The sequence below is a fragment of the Triturus cristatus genome, chromosome 3_2 (genome assembly GCF_964204655.1).
Source record: "Triturus cristatus chromosome 3_2, aTriCri1.1, whole genome shotgun sequence".
NCBI lineage: Eukaryota > Metazoa > Chordata > Amphibia > Caudata > Salamandridae > Triturus > Triturus cristatus.
In genome coordinates this window covers 590,831,570-590,852,908 of record NC_140584.1, presented here as the reverse complement: position 1 = coordinate 590,852,908, position 21,339 = coordinate 590,831,570, and the positions used below count along the sequence as shown (strand labels likewise).

Below are 21,339 nucleotides of genomic sequence, written 5' to 3'. Positions count from 1 at the left end.
TGGTAGGTATGAGCAAAGGAGTAATCTAATGATAGGGGTCTCTGTCACAGGGAATACATGCATGGTAAAGGCATTATATATAATTATATATATATATTAGTAAATTAATAGTAGGTAGTTAAAGTTAGGACCTAGTTTCCATAGGAAAAGCGTTTTTTTACTTGCTTATATCTTTGGCGCCGTTTGACAAATCTTCACCAAATTTTCCAAAACAAGGGCCCAGGTGATTCTTGTTGTGCATGGAAAGTTTCGGGGCGATCCATCAAGCGGGGGTGAGAAAAAGCAAGGGTCAAATGTTAATCCCATTTGGAATTTTAAACACGACTACAGCCCGAACCACTGGACAGAATTACACCAAATTTGGCTGAAAGGTAGCTGTTAGCACAGAAAGTTCGCTCTTTAGGTCTCGCGCCTAGCGTTGCAGTGCGCAACATTGCTCGCACAGTGAGAGACCTTTTGTAGGGGGTTTCCAAATGTACCTAGAAATCGCACACGCTCGTGCGTGTGCTTTTTCTTTTGATCCCCGCGATTGGCTTGTGCGTGTTTGTTTTTCACAAACCGAGCACGCAATAGGCCAAAGGCGGGCGCATTGCTCCCCCAACAGCCTATTGGTGTCTATTACGCGCACCGGCCGTCATGTGGTTTCAATTTTCGTGCCCATACACGGGCGCAATTATTGAAATCACATGTCTCGCTGTGGCGCGCGCGCATCACTCGCGGGCTTGTTTTCCAATAGTGAACGCAGAGACCACATCGCTTACACTACTGGAAGGAAGGAAGGAATGAAGTAATTACCCTTGTATTTCATTTGTTATGACTTTATGTAACTTGAAACTGTCGTCATCCGATAAGTTCTCCTTAATCACCATTTGTATTGGTTCTCACTTGTGTACTGTATAGCGCTCCATTACCATTGGGTCATCTACGCGCATGATAAAACAAGGGAGAATACGACATTACAGGTCTATACTTATGCGGTACATGATGTATACAGGGCAAAGTTCTGCATAGGCAGAACGGTCTGTGAAACAGAGACGTTGATCACTTTTCGCACAACTGTCCCGGACCCCGCCAACGTTCCGTCGCTTTGCCTCCTGGCCTCACAGGACTGCATCATCCTCCCAGTGTGTCCTTAATACCACCCACCCCCGAGGGCCCTCTGCATATCCCGAAGGCGGACGTCCGATCCACAAGCAAGTAACTACCCTGCCGGCTGCCCTCAGCACTCTCCAGCATTGCTCCCTGTATAGCGCCTCTTCATCCCTCCGCAGACAGCACTTCACCCCTAGTCACCCGGGGCCAAAAAACTCAACTCCCCAACCCCGGGTGTAGCGCCCACCGGTGCCTGGCACTGAAAACCCCCACACTCCTAAACTTCCAGAAGTGGCAGGAATGCCGAGGGATTCCTGGGAAGCCCACCCTGCCCCTTCAACCCAAGGCCACAGAGAAATGAGGATAGCCGGAGGGAAGAAACCCAGATGTAATTGGCCTCAAGGTGCTGTATGCCAGCCTCCTGGAGGAGCGCTGCCCTTGGGGCATGATGTGCAGAAGCAGAAGTGGCCACTCTGTGCCCCTGACTCGACCTCCGCTATACCTTCGCACCCAAAGAGGTGGATACGTTATTTGTTCTTTTTTTTGGACTGCAAATGAGGCTCTCGTAGCAGCGCTCCTCCACTGCCCTGCCCCCTCACGCGCACTTCCACAGTCCCTTAAGCAGCCACTATGACCGTGATTTGCTGCATGAAAGTCATCCCTTGTAGTTTTCGATAACCCCAGCAGATGCCAATTAGCCATTAAAGTTTCAAAATTAACTTTTCAGATTCATTTCCAAAACCTCGAAATCGTTCTACATTCAAGGGATCAGGCGAATGGCGCCAAACCCTTCGTTCAGGGTGGCGCTCCCTGTAGTGTCTGGTAGAGCAGCCCCCCCACAGCCCAGATTTGATGGGCCGCATAATTGATCATCTCCCGCCTGCCCTGGCCTCCTTATTTGAGAAATACCTTCTCTTGGACGGCCTCATCCCCCAACCCAGTCTCCTCCCTCCTTTATCCTGTAAAAAGACCTGTCGCTGCCTCCTTCTTAAATACCTAAGTTGGTGCCCCCCCGGCGCGCTTTTTGTCCAACCCTATTCAGCGTGTATGTGCATGCTTTAGGATTACCCAACCTTGACCACTATGCTCGTCCCTTCGCCCTGAAACCACGACCCTCCTTCCTTGCTTCTACAACATCGTTCTCCCAACCCCTGACCCTCCCCAGCATTCCTTCACCTCCATTGAGCCTCCCGCAGTCCGGGAAACAAATCCCCTTTAAAGGCCTCCCCCTGTACCCATCCCCCTTGCGCCTACTCCCCTGCTATGCGACCCTCCCCCATCCATCCAAATTTGCACCCGACCCCCCCTACCCATCCCCCCGCTCGCGGCACCGCTAAAAGGTCCGTCAAGTGGCACCCTTACTCCCCGTGAGGCCACAAACACTCTGGCCCCCGCCTTTATGCCCACCCTTTGCATCACCCGAGATCGAATTCCTCTTTTTGATATTGTGGGTGATTAATACTCTGCCCAGTATCACCGGATGTTGTTGAGGCACGCCTGCGATCTAAACATTATTCCCCCGCTCCAACGTCGGGAGTTTTGAACCCAAGGCCCCTCCGCTCCGGCATCCAACTACCAAATACACTACTACCAAGCCGAGGCTCCCGCAGCAGCCCCCACCCCACTTCACCGGAACCCGCCGGCACCTACCCTCTGGAACCAACCCAACCACGCCAGACCGATCCCCTTGCATACTCAACCCCGCTCCAACCCGTGACAAGCACCACAACACCCGTCCTCCAACCCCAGGATGCGCACCTCCCCACACGTATCTCCTGCAATCCTGTCTCCCTCCTTGCCCAGCATGTCCACCACGAATTGCAAACTTCCACCGCTACCACCAGGCCAGCCCCAACACCCCAGCCCCTCCATTAACCCACACCATCTCCCGCATCTTGCTCCACTCCCGCCTATATGTGTTTCGTCCATCTGACTTTTTCCAAAGCTTTATATGTAGTGAAAGATTTATTTTGCCTTATCTCTAAGAAGTAATACTGCATATTACAGAATGGAAATCTCTAATAAATGTGTAAGTACAAATAATCTAGGACTCTGCAGAAGAGTGTTCAGCTGAGTGTCCTTGCATGTCATGAATATAGACTCTTATGTGAGTGTTTTGTTTTGGTACGTTTGTGGAGGGTAAGGTCTTGTAATGATCATTACAGGTGGCAGAGATTTTTTATTTATCATGCTGCTTATATAGCAAGGACTTCATTGCATGAGTAGCACATCACTTCACATACAAAGACAGATTTCATAGAACTAGATAACAGCACAGAGAATTACATCGCAGATGCAAAATTGCGAGGAAAATAGAACAAGAATAGAAGCTACCGTAGCAAGGGATGGGTCCAATAATTATCGTGTTGCAAATGGAGCATGAATACTGAAGATTTAGAGCCTCGCAGAAGACTAGGGAGCTTTCATTGCATCACAGTTCTTCGAGGAGGTTATTATAAGTCTTGGGACTTGATAGGAGAACGTTTAAGGAGCTTTTGACATTTTTTTTACTTCACTTTCGTGAAATAGTGTTTTTTATCTAATGTTTCTCTGGCCTCTTGTGATATGGAGCTTGTTTTTTAGGTGTGAGTAGGAGGGCCAGCCAAGGTGAATCGCCTTGTGAGTGAACAGACTATTTTGAATTAATTTCTAGCCCCATGTAGCTGCCTGTGTAGGTCTCTTTAAATGGATGTGATGTCTATTTTTATTGCTCCCTTCACCAAGTGTGAAGCAGTGTAAGATGGCTGAGAGGTGCTGCCGAGTATTTGGGGAGGCCAGCTAGCATGGTGTTGGCATCATCAAGGTGAGATTGCACCAGTGAATGAACTGGTTTTAGCCAGCTAATATATGTGGGTTTGCACAGTTTGACATTGACATTGCAAATGATAATGCCTTTTATTTTTGTTTTCGTTTTTAAAACCTAAATAAAAAGCATAGTCATTTACAATGCCAGTATCTCAAACTTTAATAATGCAAGACCTATTGCATTGCAAATGCTTGTTGTAATTTGGTGTAAATCCGTTCAGTAATTTTTGGAAATATTAAAGGAAATACAAATCTGTATATATAGGGACGCGGATACTCCGAGGATCAGACAGTCCTCGTGCTGAAATGTGATTGGCTGCCAACACTTCAACCAGGAAGTTAGTCTATGCTAGTAATCATTTACTGTTGTCCCAGTCTCATTCTTGGTGCCCATACTTCTTATATGGGCCTTGAAGGCTTCTAAGACCATGAGAAGGCTATTAACCGTACCCATATTCAGTTGGAAAAACTATATTATCTCCTCCTTTATTGTGTGTCGGAAGACCAAATGGTTATGGTCTGACCATGTTTTGGGCAGATACAGCATCAGCAGAATCTCCCTGCCTAACAGCGCTGCTACTAGAACATGTCAATCTGGGTATGTAATTCATGGAGGTTTGGGGGCCTATGGGGTGGGACTGTGGTACGAGTGCTCTTAATTCAAAGGATAGGATGTCCTCCAGGTTCCATCCCTCCACCCATTCAAGCACTTTTTGTGATAACTCCCTGACGGGGGTTCCCAAAAGTGTTGGGAATGGTCCACATTGATGTTTACCACATTGTTAGAATTGCCTCCTATCATAAATGGGTCCTGTGGGTATCTCCACTACTGGTGTGGTACGTGCTCTAAATGTTCAATTGTTTGTTTGATTGAATGTAGGCCTATTATATGCAATGGTTTGCCATTTAATTGTCCGTATGTGCTGATGCATATTCCCTCTCTATCCACCCACTGCTCGGTTAAGGTACTCCCAGTCTTATCCATATGACAACAACATTGGAGAAGGTAGAGAATGTTGTGGAGTATAGCTGACCTCCTATGGTGCAGTCACACGCCTTCAGTCTTTGTGAAGTGGGTTTCTTGAAGGACAGCGATGTGAATGCCTTGACTTCAAGTTTGTATGTACTTGGTGCATCTTCGCTGGACTCCCAGACCTCTCTTGTTCCATGTAATCAGCCGTTGAGTTTTTAACTTATGAGGTAAATGTTATTACTTCAGGTTCAGCTGTACAGTGGTTTTAAATGTACACCATTTACTTGTCAACACTGTTTACTTTTCACTATGTACCCGCGGAACTTCCTCGAGCCCTGGGTTTATGTTCTAGAAGTAAAACGACTTACCTGGTCAGTTGACGGTTGCCGACTAGGCTGTTGGTCGCCTTTCGATGCTGGAGAAGTTGCCTGATTAAATGCATGTTTTTACCTTCTAAGTTGCCTTCATTACTCATCTCATCAGTGTATGAGATTCAGTGCCCATAGTGATACATAGGTTGTGTAGCTATATGGAAAGGAGCCCTATCACTGTCCACTTTTGACACGCTTGAGATGGGGAAGACAAATGCAGGGCCGGCTTTAGCACTGGTGGCGCCCAGTGCGTCAATGTTTTTTGGTGCCCCCCCCCCCCCCATGTAACAGTCTCCATAGCCACTCTTACTCAGATGCATTCAATTCGTTTTATAGTGTCACTCATGAAAGTGAAGGGTGTCAGAGCACTTTACATTGCACTCACATTACTCAACCATATGTGTGTAAATCAATATATAGGCAACATTACATAAAACAGAGTGGTAGGATTTATATATCATCCGTTCTGGTAAGCAGTAAAGTTTAGGGGTGCTTGGTCTGGAGAAGCACAGTCTCAGAATTTAAAACGAAGACCATGGTTGGGGATTATCTTTAAATAATTGGATTTGATTTCTACCCAAATCAACACTTTCTACAACATTAGGATATTGGAAGTCTGGGGAAAAAATCAATACACTTTAATCTATACTTGAAGTCTGCATTTCAGTTCTTTGACAGTTAATAGTTCACTGTTTTTATTAGTATTTAATAAGCTACAAGTAACAAAACAAAGTCTCCAACGAAAGCAGTAACCCCATGACCAATTTACGTTATGTTCACTTCCTGATTTGCGTGAGGCACATTCTTTGCAGCAGGCACATTAACCCTCTGCACCAGGGGCGGCTCTAGGCTCATGGTGGACCTGTGCAGGGAGCGTAGGTAGGGGGCCCCGGAAGAGGGGGTCCGGGCAGGGCGGAGCTCAGGAAGGTGTTTTAATAAAACGTCCAGAAAAGGCGTTAAATGACCAGTACCTGCGGCTGCTCCTACCCTTCCGAATTTGTGTGTCATTTTTATTTTCTTGCAAAAACAACAGTTGATGGACAGAATGCAGAACAATGCCATACATTCACCCCAGTACAGAGATCTGGGCCTAAATCCATCGTTTGTTTTGCTCACCACACTACCCCAGTTCAGACATAGCCATATGCAAATCAACCTTGACCCTGTGCCTCATGGGAACAGTCCAGCCCGAACTGCCAAGCCATGTCTTCCCTGGACTACACAGTGAAGGACCAGCATACCTTAATGAACGAGTGAATTTCCACCAACCTACCAGGAAAATATGTTCCAGAACCATCTCCCTAGCAGCCACCCAATGCCCACCTGGCAGTGAAGACCTGAAAACCCTCCCCCTGCACCTCAGAGCCTCACCATCGCTCCAGCAGTTCAGGAAGGACCACAAGACCTCGCTGTTCAACTAACAAGCAGCATGATCCAGCAGCATGAATCCCACACCGCCTCGAGACCCTTATGTGTGAAGCAGCTGAGCTTTACAAACCCTGACTGATTGATAGTAATTACCCTTCCCACTACATGTATGACACATTGTGAGGACTAGCCACATATGGAAGGTTTATTTGAAGAGTGTTATAAAATTATAGGGTAGATCATGTGACCTGGCATACAAGGTCTGTTTTCTCAGTCCACTGAGAACAGTAGAGCCTAGAGAATAGTTCATGATCTATTTGGGAAGTGACCTTAGCAGGAAGAGAGTAAGCTACCTTGAAATCATGGCACACAGAGACCTGTCTCAGTGCGTCACTAACTGATCCTGAAGACAGCCTACAGGTAACCAAAGACTCGTCCACTTTACCACATTGTCAAAAGAAAAAAAACAATATATTTCATTAAGGTTTCTTGTATAGTGCCATATTCCAGCAACCAGTTCTGCTCGCTTTCAGAGCACCTATTAAACAAGGATTAATTACAGTGAGTCCTAAGGCTATGAAAAGGCACTAGAGGTTCACTGAAGCAAAATGAATGTGCAAGGAACATCCAGTCAGGAGACAACTTTAAAGCAGACGTACGAACCACTAGCACAGCGTACCAACGACCCCATGGGCCGTGGCGTAAGCAAGGAAAATGGCCCCTTTGGCTGCTGCTCAGGAAGTAAAATATAGCAATTATCAGGGTTCAATGGGCCCCTGAGGGTTTTGGGTCTCGGTACCACTGTACTTGCTGAACCAATGGTAACTATGCCCCTAGTATGGACAGAGAAGGCGCTTCACCAATTGCAAACTGAGGACTAGTTAAACTAGTTTTCTCTGCTAGTCACATGACAAGCACTGGAATGTAATTAAAGAAATGATCAAGAAGCCAGTCTCCTACCAAGGTCTCTGCAAAAGGGCATTAGATTGAGTTAACATGGGTAGGCACTGCCATCCTATTCCAGGCGTCCATCCATAGGTGCGTTGCATTTCATGTCTGCCTCAACACCATATAAATAGACATAACCAAATGCCAAGTACATTCGAACACTCGATGTTTTAAAAGATTTGTGCAGGCAGATCCACTCATTAGATCACAAGTATCAGCTTCATATTCTGTTTTCATGATTGTTGATAAGTAATTGTTTAATGAATCCTTAACATTTCGTCTAACACCTCGTACCCTGCTCTCCTCTTCCCCCCCAATACGACCGTGCCTCCCAAGTTACACCTCCAAAGGTCACCATGCCTCCCCTCAGCCACAAGTAAACACCGCCCCTGCACTCCTGACTCACTCTTCCCTCCACATACAGCGCCGATCTGTACCACTCCCTACCCCTGGCGCACGGTGACCACCTCTCTGACCCGCGCCCTCTCAGAGATGAATCGTGAGAGAGAGGCTCTCTCTCACGATTCATCATGCCCTCCCTTCCCCTGACCCCCAGAATACCTCCAGCTCGCCACCTCACACGGCTTACCTCCACCCAGACCCAAAGCACACACCATCTACAATAACATCCTCACCCAACCTTCCCCACGCCCCCGGCTCCTCACCCCCACGGGCTGGGATACATTCCTACGCCTGACCTGCCCTCCTCCCCAGGGCTCCCCACACCCTCGTCCAATGGCTCACCTTCCCTCGGGTTCACTCTGCAGTGGCACACGCTGACCTCCTCACTCCCCCTCCCCATGCCCTGACCCTCAGGCTGCTCACCTCGCAGCTGGCACCAAAGGTTGCACACTGGCATGCTATCCTCTGCAAGGCGGCCTTTCTTGCCCAGGGTCTCTAGGCGTGCCGGTGCATGGCCTCGGCCAGTCTGGGTGCTGCTCGCTGTACGCCGGGCATTGGTGCTGCCACCCCTCCTGCCGCCGGTGATCCCCTTTGCTGCAGGACTCGCGGGCACTGCGCATGCTCGCGCATGCGAGCCTCCGGAGTTGTCAGATCTGGACTATTAAAACAAGCTCGATTCTCCTGGAAAATAGTTCTAAACAAGGACAAGACCTACCAGAAGAGCCCAAAACAAGGCCGACCCCACACAAAGACGAGACTGGGTTAGAAAGGAAAAGAGTATAAGAACAACCATTCAGCGTGCATCACATTGGATTTAGCACGCCTCAGTCGTTCATGCGCCAAATCCCTGCCAGGGGCCGCCACGAATATGTATTGTATCCGATTCCTCGTGGTGGCCCCTGGGGTTTGGTGGCCCTGTGCAGGTGCACAGCTTGCACATGCCTAAGGCCGGCCCTGTCTGCACTAACTTATGATGAATCAAAACATCCCCCAGTCAGAACTTCCACTAGACAAAACTTCTTTCTCTCTCTAGGGAGAACATCAATCACTGGAGTAGGCTTGACATTTTTATTGTTGGCAGAAAAATGCTGGAGGTCAGGAATGCTGCTACAGGTGCTTTTAAAAACAATATAGTCTAACAAACAGGCGCCCCCATGCCAAGCCAGCACCCGGTGCGGTGGCACCGGTCGCACCGCCCTAGAGCCGGCCCTGGACAAATGTCTGAATCCCGATATGGAGAATGCAGGCATCCTCTTTAAAGGATGTTACATATGTGGCCACCATTAGGGACGTTATTAAACTCTACTCGACTTAAAGACGGAATAGAAGTCCTTCAAAATGTATATTAGGAGAATATGCACAGACATGACATCTGGAGTTTGGGCGCCGCATAGCATGGAAATTACTACATTTAATGAGGACATTTGCATTCCTCAGAAATAAGCAGTGACGTAAAAGAACAAGACGAAGAGACTTCTGGAGACTTGATGGGGCTATAGGGAATGGGACTGTTCAACTACAAGGAGCATATAGCGCACAGAATAGTGAAAGTGACAGATAAGGACACTTACTGACATAATCAAGTATCCAGTGGGAGGGCTAAATCTCCGATTGTGACTCTAAGGACATGAGTGGAACATATAGTTAATACCCAACAGAATTAAATAAGACAGTGTCGGAGTACTATGGAAACTATACCCGAGCCCACACATGCCCTGAAAAAAAGAATACAGGAATACGTGAAAGTGGTGGGACTATCCAGGTTGACCCCTATGGAAACAAAGGTATTATATGCTCCCTGCCATCCTGGTAGAATTTAATCAAGCCTTTGAACATCTGGTACTAGGAAACATGCCTTGGAGTGAATGTCTCCCTATGGAGTTTTACACAACATACAGTGCAATGTGGATCCTTAAACTACACCAAATGTACATGGAGGCATATGAACCAGGGGAGCTGCCCCAAATATTAAGAGAGGCCATTGTGGTAACATTACTTAGCCACACTTGGACCCCTAGTGATGGCTCTTCTTGTCCGGGTTCCATGTTAAACTAAGATTGTAAAATAATAGGGATATTATCAGCAAACAGGATTGCCCCATTATTGCCAACCTCGTCCACCCAGACCAGTCTGGTTTTGTCCCAGTGAGAAGTGCAGCAATGAACATTAGGGGGCGGCTCTTACAGGCTATCCAAGGCTGCTCACTTGCAGAGTGGCCTCTGGCGGTGGCTTCACTGGATATGGAGAAGGCGTTTAATGCTTTCCTATTGGGAATTCCTCCATGTGGTCTTGGAGAAAATGGGGTTCCAAGAGGGGATACTGAAATGGATCTGTTTGGGTACAGAAACACAACTGCTAGAGTAAGGGCAGGGAGAGTCATCTTGGAATCATGGCCCATTTGCCATGGCAGTCAACTCTCCCCACTTTTACTTGCTTTGGCTGCAGACCTTTTGGTAGACATAATCTAGAAGGAAGGGGCGAGGTGTCATTTAATTCCAATGATGCCCTGTAATTCTTTAGTAGTATTGTCAGGGACCTAGTAGACGATCTAGAGTTCTTCAAAACATCTGAGAAAATGTTGAGACTTTAGTTCAATCCTGGGAAGTCATGCTAGTGCCCACTTTGCCAAGGGAAGCTGTTGGAACAATATAACCCACTCAGTCAACGTCTAACCTAAGACTGGGTCATCCTCAGATATCTCAGAATAATTGTCTACCAGACCGAAGTTGACCTTATAAGGGGAAAGATGAATAGGGTGCTATTGGGTGTCAAGGGCTTGTCTACCTTTTGGAAGCGGCTCCCTCTCTCATGTAGCAGGCACGGTAGTATTATGAAAATGATAGGCTTACCCTGCTTTTGGTATTACTTATCCACAGTTCTGATAAGACTGCTTCAGTGCCTTTTGGGGGAAATCAACACTGTAGTCACAAATTTAAAATGGGGCAGACGCAGACCTAGGACCTTGCTAGGTAAGTTGCAACTGCCCATGATGGAAGGAGGGCTGGATACCCCAGGTTTAGAACTGTATTGTGTGTCTGCCTAGCATTAATGGGTAGCTAGATGGTTTACATGGCCAGGGAATCCGGAAACATGTTATTTTACTTGAAGGCATGGGAAAAGGGCAGTCCTGACCCAAATGTTGACTGACCAAGACAGGCATAAGGAGTCCCCGAAGCAAGCTGAGGTTGCCTGCAACAGTTGGAGCAGGATGCTTCACAAACCAGCAAATAAATGAGAATGGTCTATGCCCGGACCTTCCATGGTGGGTCCTGCTGAGATTTCCAAGATTGTGGGAACAGGTAGATGAAGCTGTGCGAGTTGGTGGGGGTCTAACCACATTAAGAGACTTGGTAAATGAAGGTCAACTGCACACATTTCAAGCTTTGAGGTTGGAAATGAATGCGCCAGTAGGACATTTCCTAGTGTTTGGTGCATTGCTAGCCCTCTTTAAAAAGTAATGGGGGACAGAAAGGGCTGCCTAGTAATCACACACAGGCTTGACAACACTGTTAATGCTGCAGAATGATGGGAGGGCCTTAACATAATTATATAGTAACCCTAAGATTTTGTTAATAGGTCAATGTGAGAAATGGACCAAATACATGGGAAGGACCTGGCAGACAGTGAGTGGGTACATGTGATAAGTTACCACCACAGGGTATCTAAGAATACTAGATTCCAGCTTATACCACATACTACACCACACTTAGATACAGCGACTGAAGGTATACAGTGGGCGCCTTCGGTGGTCCACAGAAACGCAACAAAGACCCAGACGGTGTGGTGGAAGCGGGCCACAACAGTAAATTATGACTTTCACCTGATAGAACACTGACTGTGGGCAGATGATAATGGGGCAGATGCATAACAAACAGTTGCTGCAGCTTACTGCCCGAGCACAACCCATTGTCATTGATGCATGTTGAAAGAACTCATGTAACCGCACTTGACAAAATGTTGTATAGCTTGGAAAAAAATGAAATAAAAATGAATAACAAAATGTGAGCGATTGAACTTGTAATGGGTTATGTGAATTTATTTACTAAGTAATATAGCATTTCTACAAGAAACTCTGTACATAGCCATGAAAACGGAGGTACACAATTCATTTTAATAATAGACTGGCATAGATATAGCATAGGCTGTTTGGTGGGTAAGTGGTGGTAATGACAGTACACACACTCTTGAAATTATTTACAGTAATTGATTAACTTAGGAAATTGTAATGTAATAATATATAGCACTTACTACTCCCAACGAGGCGCTGAAGTATGCAGTTAAGAGGGTATCAGTGTTCATGGAGTTACACTAAAAGTTGGTGATCCTTGAGGGGGGTCTTAAAGTCATTGAGACGGAGGATTATACATAGCTCTATAGCGGGTGTGTTACAGTCGAGGGGCTACAGGAAGTTTACATTTTTTTAACACTTTATTTGTATCAATTTTTCAGAATATACGTCGGAGGGCGAGGAGGCTTAATTTTAGTTGGAACTAGAAGGTTTTGACAGTGAAGACTGCTGGTGGGGACTTGCGGGGTCAGTGCTCGGGAAAGGAAGTTGGGGGTAGCGCCACTGATGGCCTTAAATAACTGTCTGATTATTTTGTACTGAGCCCAATTTGCCCCTGAGAATTATCCGGTCTGTTAACAATAGGGTGAGGTGGGGAGGGCTAGTTTTGAAGTTCTAGTAATGAGTTCTATTGCTTTGTCCAGTGAGGAGTAAGACTAGAGGGGCAGGCAACCAGAATGCTGTTTTTTGTCACTGATACTTAGGGCTTGCACAGTTAACCGTGATGGGCTCTATGGCAGCGCATCTTTGAGAGAAACGTGTACATGTTTAATCGTTAGCACCCTGCCAAGAGGCTTGCAGGAGTAAAGGACAGTTTCAGCAGTGTCAGCGCCCTGAGTTTACACGGGCTTTTGTAGTATGGTACTGCTAACCAAAGCCTACTTCCATCCAGACTTTCAGAAGATGGTCTGCTGAGTGCATGCTTGAACTGGATTCACTCACTCTTGGAAGATCAAATACAGACATCTCACCTCCACGTTATTAATTTCAGGCCTGTAATGTCACTTGTGGGATGCCATAAGGTGTCTACATTGGATAAAGACTGGGTGTAAAATCTTCTTAGAAGGTTCTCTGTCTTGTTCATAAAATACACTTTGGCAGTGCCCCAGATTTTTGTAATATTATTTTCTGAAATTACGACTACGACCTTGCATGCTGAGAAGGAGTCTGCTGTCTTTCTTCTGACAACTTAAATACTCTGCCATGCTTCAAGGATGTTAGGCTTTGGGCCAAGCCTTTTTTGGTACTGGGCCCTAAGCTTAGGAATTCCTTTCCCTCTCACTTGAGACGGATTCCAAATTCGCTCTTAACTAAAGTTATAAAGACTTGGTGATTCTGATATCCCTGGGCATTTCCATCGTCGTATTTGGTTAGCACCTAGTGCCGAGACATACTACAGGCAATTTAGCCGACTTTTAAAGATCTTTTTCAAAGAACAAATAACATAGCATACGCTTAAGGGCATTGATCGTTTGGTCAAGAAATGCTTGAAAGTTACCTTGGGCTGTGGAATAGTTGCAAGGAGTGTGAAAGTAGTAGCAATGCTGATGGAAGTGTATGATGGCATGTTCAGCGGGGAAGGGGGTCAATGTTGGCCAATGTTTGAGGAAGGCTACTAGAAAGGAGAATCAGGTCAAAGGGATTTATTTCCATGCATAGAATTACATTCAGTCAAGTCGAATAAATGAGGTGGGGAGGATGGATTTGCAGGAGGAATAGAAAAACAGGGGATGAGGGACTGTATTTGGTGAGATAAAGGTTGAGAGACTTGGAAATGAGAGTGCCAGGAAAGCTGTTGAAAATTAGTAGAAAGGGCAAAAGAGACTGTAGTAATGGTACAGGGTAGAACACATACTGTACACAAGGGTGCAGACCACAAATCATTCAAACACAAGGGTACATAGGGAGCGTGAATAACATGAGTATGGCTAACAGATGTGTGACATATTGGGAGTGTGAGTAACTGGTAATTTAGCAGGAGTAAGAGTAATTGTTGCAAACAAAAGATAATATTGGGTGCACTGCTAGATAAAGTTCTTTGTTTCTTATTGTTGAACTATGCAGATTATTGAGGAGGACGTTGCGCAAAGGAAAAAGGCAGCAACTCCAAATCAGGTACAATTAAAAAAAATGAATAGGGAGGGTAGAGGGTGTGAGGAATGTGGGTACAAGAAACAGTAAATCAAAGTAATGGGGATGCTAGCCATGCGAATAATGGGTGTGTGAATAATGGGCAATAAAAGAATGGGTGCAACCAACTAGGGTGGCTAATACAGCAAGTCTACCAAATGCGAGTAACCGGTATGTAAATAACATGGTGTGAGTAATAGAGAATGAAATCAGGGGCATGGCTGGTGTATTTAAGGCAGAGCCGGTAATGGTGTTGCAAGAAATATGAGTGCAAGTAACAGCAGGTGTTAGACTGTGAGGAACAGAGATGTGAGCAACAGTCGGTTGAGTATTTTGGGTTGCCCTCGGTGAGCAAAGCTCTCTTCTTTTTTTGTCAGCAGATTGAAGAGGTTATCAAGGAGAAGGCAACGCCGAGAAAAAAGGGTGCAGCTCTCAGTCAGGTCAGTGACCAGTACTAGGCAGGGCCTGGTGTACGAGTAATACAGGAGCTGCAAACAGAAGCATGTGTTATGGAGATGCAAGTTTGTGGCGGATGTTCTAAAGGTGTGATGACGCCGGGTTCAAGTAATGTGGAAGCTGGTCGTGAAGGGCATGACTAAAGGGTAGTGTTCAAAGGATGCAACTAACAGGGGTGTGCAAGTAATGGGGACTACCAGTAGCAGGGTATGGGTATTGAGAGAGCCAGTATGGGGGATACAGAATGGGGCTGCCGGTAACAGCAGAAATGAGACACAAAGGGTATGAGTAATGGGTCTATGAGGAACAGCAGGTTGGCACTGGTGATACCACTTGTGTGTGATGCTCCCTTGCTTTCATTTTAGAGAGCTGCATCGATCATCGAGGAGGAGGCTTCTCCATGGGAAAAGGCTGAAACTGACAACCAGGTACAGCGACTAGTGAATGGTGTGTGAGTAACGGGTAAATTAGCGGGGGTAAGAGTAATTGTTGCAAATAGAAGATAATATGGGGTGCACTGCTAGGTAAAGTTATTTGTTTCTTATTGTTGAACTATGTTGATTATTGAGGACTTCACACTAAGAAGAAATGCAGCAACTCCAAATCCGGTACAATAAAAAAAAAATTAATTGGGAGGGTAGAGAGTTTGAGGAATGTGGGTACAAGAAAGAGTAAATCTGGTCAAAGAAATCGCCAAACCCTGCACGGACACCACAGACATCTCCTCTCCCTAGATCTCTGCGACAACCTTGTCACCTTTTTCCACTGCAAGATCTTAGATATCTATGACAGATTCACAATCCAGGACCCATCCACCCCAACCACAACCACTGCATTGAATGTTCCAGATGCCAGCCGACACTCTCCAACTGGACAACCCTCACTGCTGGCGACACCCTAAGGATCATGAAAACCATAAACTCTGTGGCCCCCTCTGACCTGTGCCCCCACCACATTTTCAACCGAGCAGGCGCCACCATCGCTCCCGAGCTCTGCCGGATCATCAACTGCTCCACCGTATCTGCCATCTTCCCTGAAGACTAGAAACAAGCAGAGATTACACCCCCTGCTGAAAAAACGCTCTACCGACCCGACGGACCTCAAGAACTGTAGACCCATCTCTCTGCTCCCCTTCCCAGCCAGTCATCGAGAAGGCCATCAATGCCCAACTCACAACATTCATTGAAACCAACCACACCCAGGTTCCCTCCCAATCTGGCTTCAGGAGCAACCACAGCACCCCGACTGCACTCCTCAACACAACTGACAACATTCATACACTCCTGAACTGTGGCGAAACATCAGCCTCATACTTCTGGACCTCTCTGCTGCCTTCAACACTGTCTCCCACTACACCCTCTGCACAAGACTCCACAACTCTTGCAACCACGGAAAGTGCTAGAGTGGATCCATTTCTTTCTCAACAGCCGGACCCAGAGAGTCAGACTCCTACCATTCTCCTCAAATCCTACAGAGATCAGCTGCGGAGTCCTCCAGGGCTCCTTCCTAAGCCCCACACTCTTAAAATATCTACATGGCCCTGCTTGCAGCCATCGTCAGAAACCATGGACTCAACATCATCTCCTTTGCCGATGACACACAGCTGATTCTCTCTCTCACCGATGAACCTACAGCCGCTAAGAGAAACTTCCATGACGAGATGAAGGCAGTAGCCACCTGGATGAAGGAAAGCTGCCTCAAACTCAACTCCGACAAATCCGAAGTCCTCATCCTGGGCCCCACTCCCTCAGCTTGGGATGGCTCCTGGTGACCTGCAGCACTTGGAACACCACCCCCCACAACCATGCACTCAATCTCTGCATCATCCTCAACTCCTCGCTCTCTATGAACTGCCAAATCAACGCAGTATCGTCCTCCTGCTACCACACACTTCGCCTACTCAGAAAGATCTTCAAATGGTTCCCCCAACCCCTGAGTCCAGGAGAACGGTCACCCAGGCGCTCGTCAGCAGCAAGCTTGACTACAGCAATGCACTCTATGCCGGCACGACCCAAAAACTCCAAAAGAAATTGCAGCACATCCAGAACACCTCCGCCAGACTTATCCTGGACATCTCCCAACGAAGCCACATCTCTAGTCACCTGAGAGACCGCCACTGACACCCGATCAACAAAAGAATCACCTTCAAGCTCCTCACGCATGCCTACAAAGCCTCCACAACACCAGACCCGAATACCTCAACCACCGCCTCTCCTTCTACACACCAACAAGACACCTCCACTCCGCCCATCTGGCCCTGGCCACTATACCAAGGATCTGCAAGACCTCAGCTGGAGGAAGATCCTTTTCCTACCTCGCTGCGAAGACCTGGAACTCCCTACCTCTGCATCTCCGGCATTTACCGTCAATGCCTCAAAACAGGAAGGACCGTAAGACCTGGCTCTTTGACTGACCTGCAGAATCAACCCCCCCCCCCAGTGCCTTGAGACCCTCACAGGTGAGTAGTCGTGCTCTATAAGAACCCTGATTGATTGATTAAGTAATGGGGATGCTAGCCATGCAAATGATGGGAGCGTGAATAATGGGCAATTAAAGAATGGATGCAACTAACTAGTGTGGCTAATACAGCAAGTCTACCAAATGCAAGTAAAAGGTATGTAAATAACCAGGTGTGAGTAACAGAGAATGAAATAAAAGACACGGATTGGTGTATTTAAGGCAGAGCCAGTATTGGTGTTGCAAGAAATAGGAGTGCAAGTAACAACAGGTGTTATGGCTTTGAGGAACAGAGATGTGAGCAACAGCCGGTTGGGTAGTTTGGATTGCCCTCTGTGAGCAAAGCTCTCTTCTCTTTCTGTCAGCAGATTGAAGAGGTTATCAAGGAGAAGGCAACGCCGAGAAAGAAGGGTGCGGCTTTCAGTCAGGTCAGTGACCAGTACTAGGCAGGGCCTGGTGTACGAGTAATACAGGAGCTGCAAACAGAAGCATGTGTTATGGAGATGCAAGTTTGTGGCGGATGTTCTAAAGGTGTGATGACGCCGGGTTCAAGTAATGTGGAAGCTGGTCGTGAAGGGCATGACTAAAGGGTAGTGTTCAAAGGATGCAACTAACAGGGATGTGCAAGCAATGGGTGTGGGTAATGGGGCTGCAGGTAACAGCAGAATTGAGATACAAAGGGTGTGAGTAATGGCGATATGAGGAACAGCTGGTTGGCACTGGGGATGCCACTTGTAAGTATTGTATTGTATTTATATAGCTACTACCTCTGAAGAGGCGTCAAAGTGCTTTTTTGGCGAGTAGCACGCTACTCCGGAACCCATAAATGATCAGTGGTGAATTAGTATAGTGTAATACGAAAGTAATTTCATTAGTGGATATGTTAGTCAGATATTTGGATTCAGAAGGATAGCGGAGGGATAGAAGAGGGAAAAGGTTTGAATTTATATAGCACTTGCTACCTCTGATGAGGTGTTGAAGCACTTTTTTAGCAAGTAGCACGCTACTCTGGAACCCATAAAGGATTAGTGGTGAATTAGTTTAGTGGAATATGAAATTAATTTGAGAAGTAGACATGTTAGTCTGTTATTTGAATTGAAAAGGATAATGGAGGGATAGAGGAGGGAAGGATTTAGACATTATTTGTTTTGTTTTTGTTTTGGAGGTTATAGCAGTAGGAAGAAGCTTGGGTTGAGTATAAGGAATTGGATGGAGAAGAGTCAGAGGGAAGGGGCTTCAGAAAGGCTTGTTTTGGGGGATCGAATAGTTACAGAGGTATGAGATGATGCAAGGAGGGGTGTAGTATGGAAGAGTCTAGAAAGGGTTATTTTAGGGCTCATAGTTGTGGTATGGGGTTTGAGATGAATGAGAGAGTGGAGGTCGAGGATATATTGATAGAGGTATAGGGTGAGAAATAGGGTAGTGCATTTGAAAGAGTAGTAGAAAGAGATTTGAGATGGGTCAGAGATTTGAGGTAGAGGATATATTGAGAGAGGTATTGGGTGAGGAATAGGGTAGTGCACAGTGGCGTAGCAAGGCCAGGTGGTACCCGGGGCAGAACATTTCTTGTCACCCTTCCCACATTGAAAGTATTAAAATAAGGAAAAAAAAGATAGTTACACATATTGTTGCCATTTTGTCACCCCCCTCAGTGATGACACCTGGGGCGGCCCGCACCCACTGAACCCCCTTCCTACGCCACTGGTAGTGAATTGGATATGCTGAATTAGAAGAAAAGTAATAAATATATAGATCCATAAATACATGGGAGGTATATAAATGCATAAAGGAAGTAAGTATATGTAGATTAAAGAGGCATTAAATAAATATGTATATATAATTGTTTTTTCTTCTAATTCAATAGTGAACTGTTGAATAACTTGAGAGATTCCCAACCCTCTTCTACACTTGCAGCCTCGACAACTCCTCCTTCCAGGACGGAACCTATTTCATCTGGTGCATCACCTCCTACACTTAATTCTCTTCCTTCTTCTATTGCCATTCCTTTACCCGTCCAAACTCAATCATCTATTATAACTAGAACTCCCTCTGGAGTTTCTAATCTAAACCATATAGACGAACCTGGAACCTCTAGAGATCTTGGTAACCGCACCTGTGAAGAGGTGCCTAGTCTGAGCTGGAAAAATGTGATAAATCTTCCCACTGAAGCATCGCCCTATGTTATTGTTTTAACTGGCGTCCCAGAGCTCACTAAGCCTGAACTAGAGACTTATGCTTCTCTTAAAAATAAAGTGATTAGCTGGCTCAACACACACAGACCTCTCCCTCCTAATGTAAGTTCTGAGGTTTTAATGGTTAGGAGGGTTTCTTGGTTGGGAACTACTACAAAGAAAATCAAGGGCGATTGCATTTTGGTGAATTTTAGAAATCCCCAGACTGTTTTATATTTCCAATTGGTCTGGTAATATTGGAGCTACCACTATTAAATCCTTACCATTGTCCTTCTTTTATCCGCCAATTACTACTTTCTCCCACTCTGAGATCGATGGAAATTGGACTAGGGTTGGTCCCTCTCCTCTTAGAGGAAGACAGAGGCACATTCGTTTTGATGCGCCTATACGAGGTAATTACTTATGTAACAACAGATACGCGTGTCTTGAAGAGGTTGACTGACTGAGCCCAGAGGTTGTCATTCCCAATTCCCCATCTGCTCTGTTGATACCCCCTAAGCAACACTACATCTCCACTCCCTTCTTTGTTACCTCCCCAATTGTTTCCCTGACTCCGAATGAACCCTCCACGTGCAAAAAACCAGATCCTATTCCAATTTCATTAGCCACACATAAAATCCTCTCGTGGAATATAGCTGGTCTAGCTAGTAAACTTGATTGCCCTATGTGGGGCTCCTTTATAGATTCTCATCATATATGCTGTTTCCAAGAGACTTGGGCAAGGCAAGAATGTTTTCGATTGGGCTTTGCTTCTTTTTCTATCCCGGCTGTGTGGGGGGCAGAGACCGCCCTTCTGGCGGCCTATCTATCTGGGTTGCCACCCACCTGGGCTGTAGTGCTACGACTCTGGAAACTGGGTCTGAGGATGTCCTTTGCTTGTTACTAGATTGGTCGCAGGGCACAAAGCTAGCAGTGATTAATGTATATTCCAGGCCCACGAATGTGTGTGCGGAATCTGGGGTGATTGATGTTGTATCTAATGTTTTAACCAAGATCCCTGAGGGTACAATGTTTATTTTAGCCGGTGATTTAAATTGCCATTTTGAACCACTTCAGGGGCTGGTGGATCAAGCAAATCATGATGAGGATGAAATATGGCACATTCCACAGGTTGTGGGCCCAATGGCTCGGTCTTGGGCCCCTCTGGCCCTCCAAATTACCTCTTTGGTGATGACCCATTCAATTAGGGCTTGTAACGGCCGAACAAATTCGGATAATCCCTCTAGGCCTACGTTCAATAAACCTGAGCGGGAGGCCAGACTTGATTATATTTTTGTCCAATGCAAGGAGTGGCATAGAGTTGTTGATTTTAAGGTCCTCTCTAGGGGTGAGAGCGACCACAATCCATTGGTCCTGGAAGCATCTCTAACGGGTGTGTGTCCTGGTGACTCACACTCAGTACCTAAATCTCCAACACTGAGCAAAGCTACCTTGACAAATAACAAACGTAGACTTAAATGGGCGAAATTGGCTGTTAATCAAGGCTAACGCTCCCAAGTCTATGCGAGGGTTGGTTGTGCACTGGATGATGTAATAAATATTATGGATCAGTCCTATTCCCCTGATTTTTATTGTCGAAAATTGGCTGATGTCAACAAAGAACTATTTTCCACTCTAGCTGATACATTTAATCCACCTGCCCGCTGTACTAAAAGGATCTGTAGAGGGTCCAAATGGTATAATAGGGCTTGTAGATCGGCTAAAACAGATTTGCTGGACGCAATAAAAAAGAAAGCCTACAGGGAGGACATACAACAAAAGAGACGTATTTATAAGAATCTAATTCATCACGCCAAACTTGAGTGGGCATCAGAAAATTGGGACAAATTAACATCTGCCCTCCAATGTAGGGACTCACAGAGATTTTGGCTGATTGTCTCTACCGGTGCAACCGAATCCGTCTCAGCTGTGAACCCAAATATTGCCCCTGAAGTTTGGGAAGAACATTTTAGTGCCCTATATAGGGGGGTCTACTCCCCACCCCTCCCTATTCAGCTCACTGATGTCCATGTCTATTTTACCCTGAGTGAGGTCCAACTTGCTATATCGATGCTTCCTCCGGGAAAAGCTCCCGGTTTG

The 21,339-nt window shown here is 46.2% G+C and overlaps 1 protein-coding gene across 6 annotated transcripts in view; it reads left to right on the top strand.

The window, feature by feature from the left end:
• Positions 1-21,339, top strand: part of DCDC2B (doublecortin domain containing 2B) — a 97,061-nt gene that overhangs the window by 47,959 nt on the left and 27,763 nt on the right. For 2 of the 6 annotated variants that reach the window (XM_085648429.1, XM_085648425.1), the window contains exons 13-16: positions 14,090-14,140; positions 14,533-14,595; positions 14,977-15,039; positions 17,434-17,496. In XM_085648429.1, the coding sequence (XP_085504555.1) occupies positions 14,090-14,140; positions 14,533-14,595; positions 14,977-15,039; positions 17,434-17,496 (240 nt within the window). The remainder of the gene's footprint in view (positions 1-14,089; positions 14,141-14,532; positions 14,596-14,976; positions 15,040-17,433; positions 17,497-21,339) is intronic. The other 4 variants (XM_085648428.1, XM_085648426.1, XM_085648427.1 and 1 more) reach the window with 4 other exon arrangements.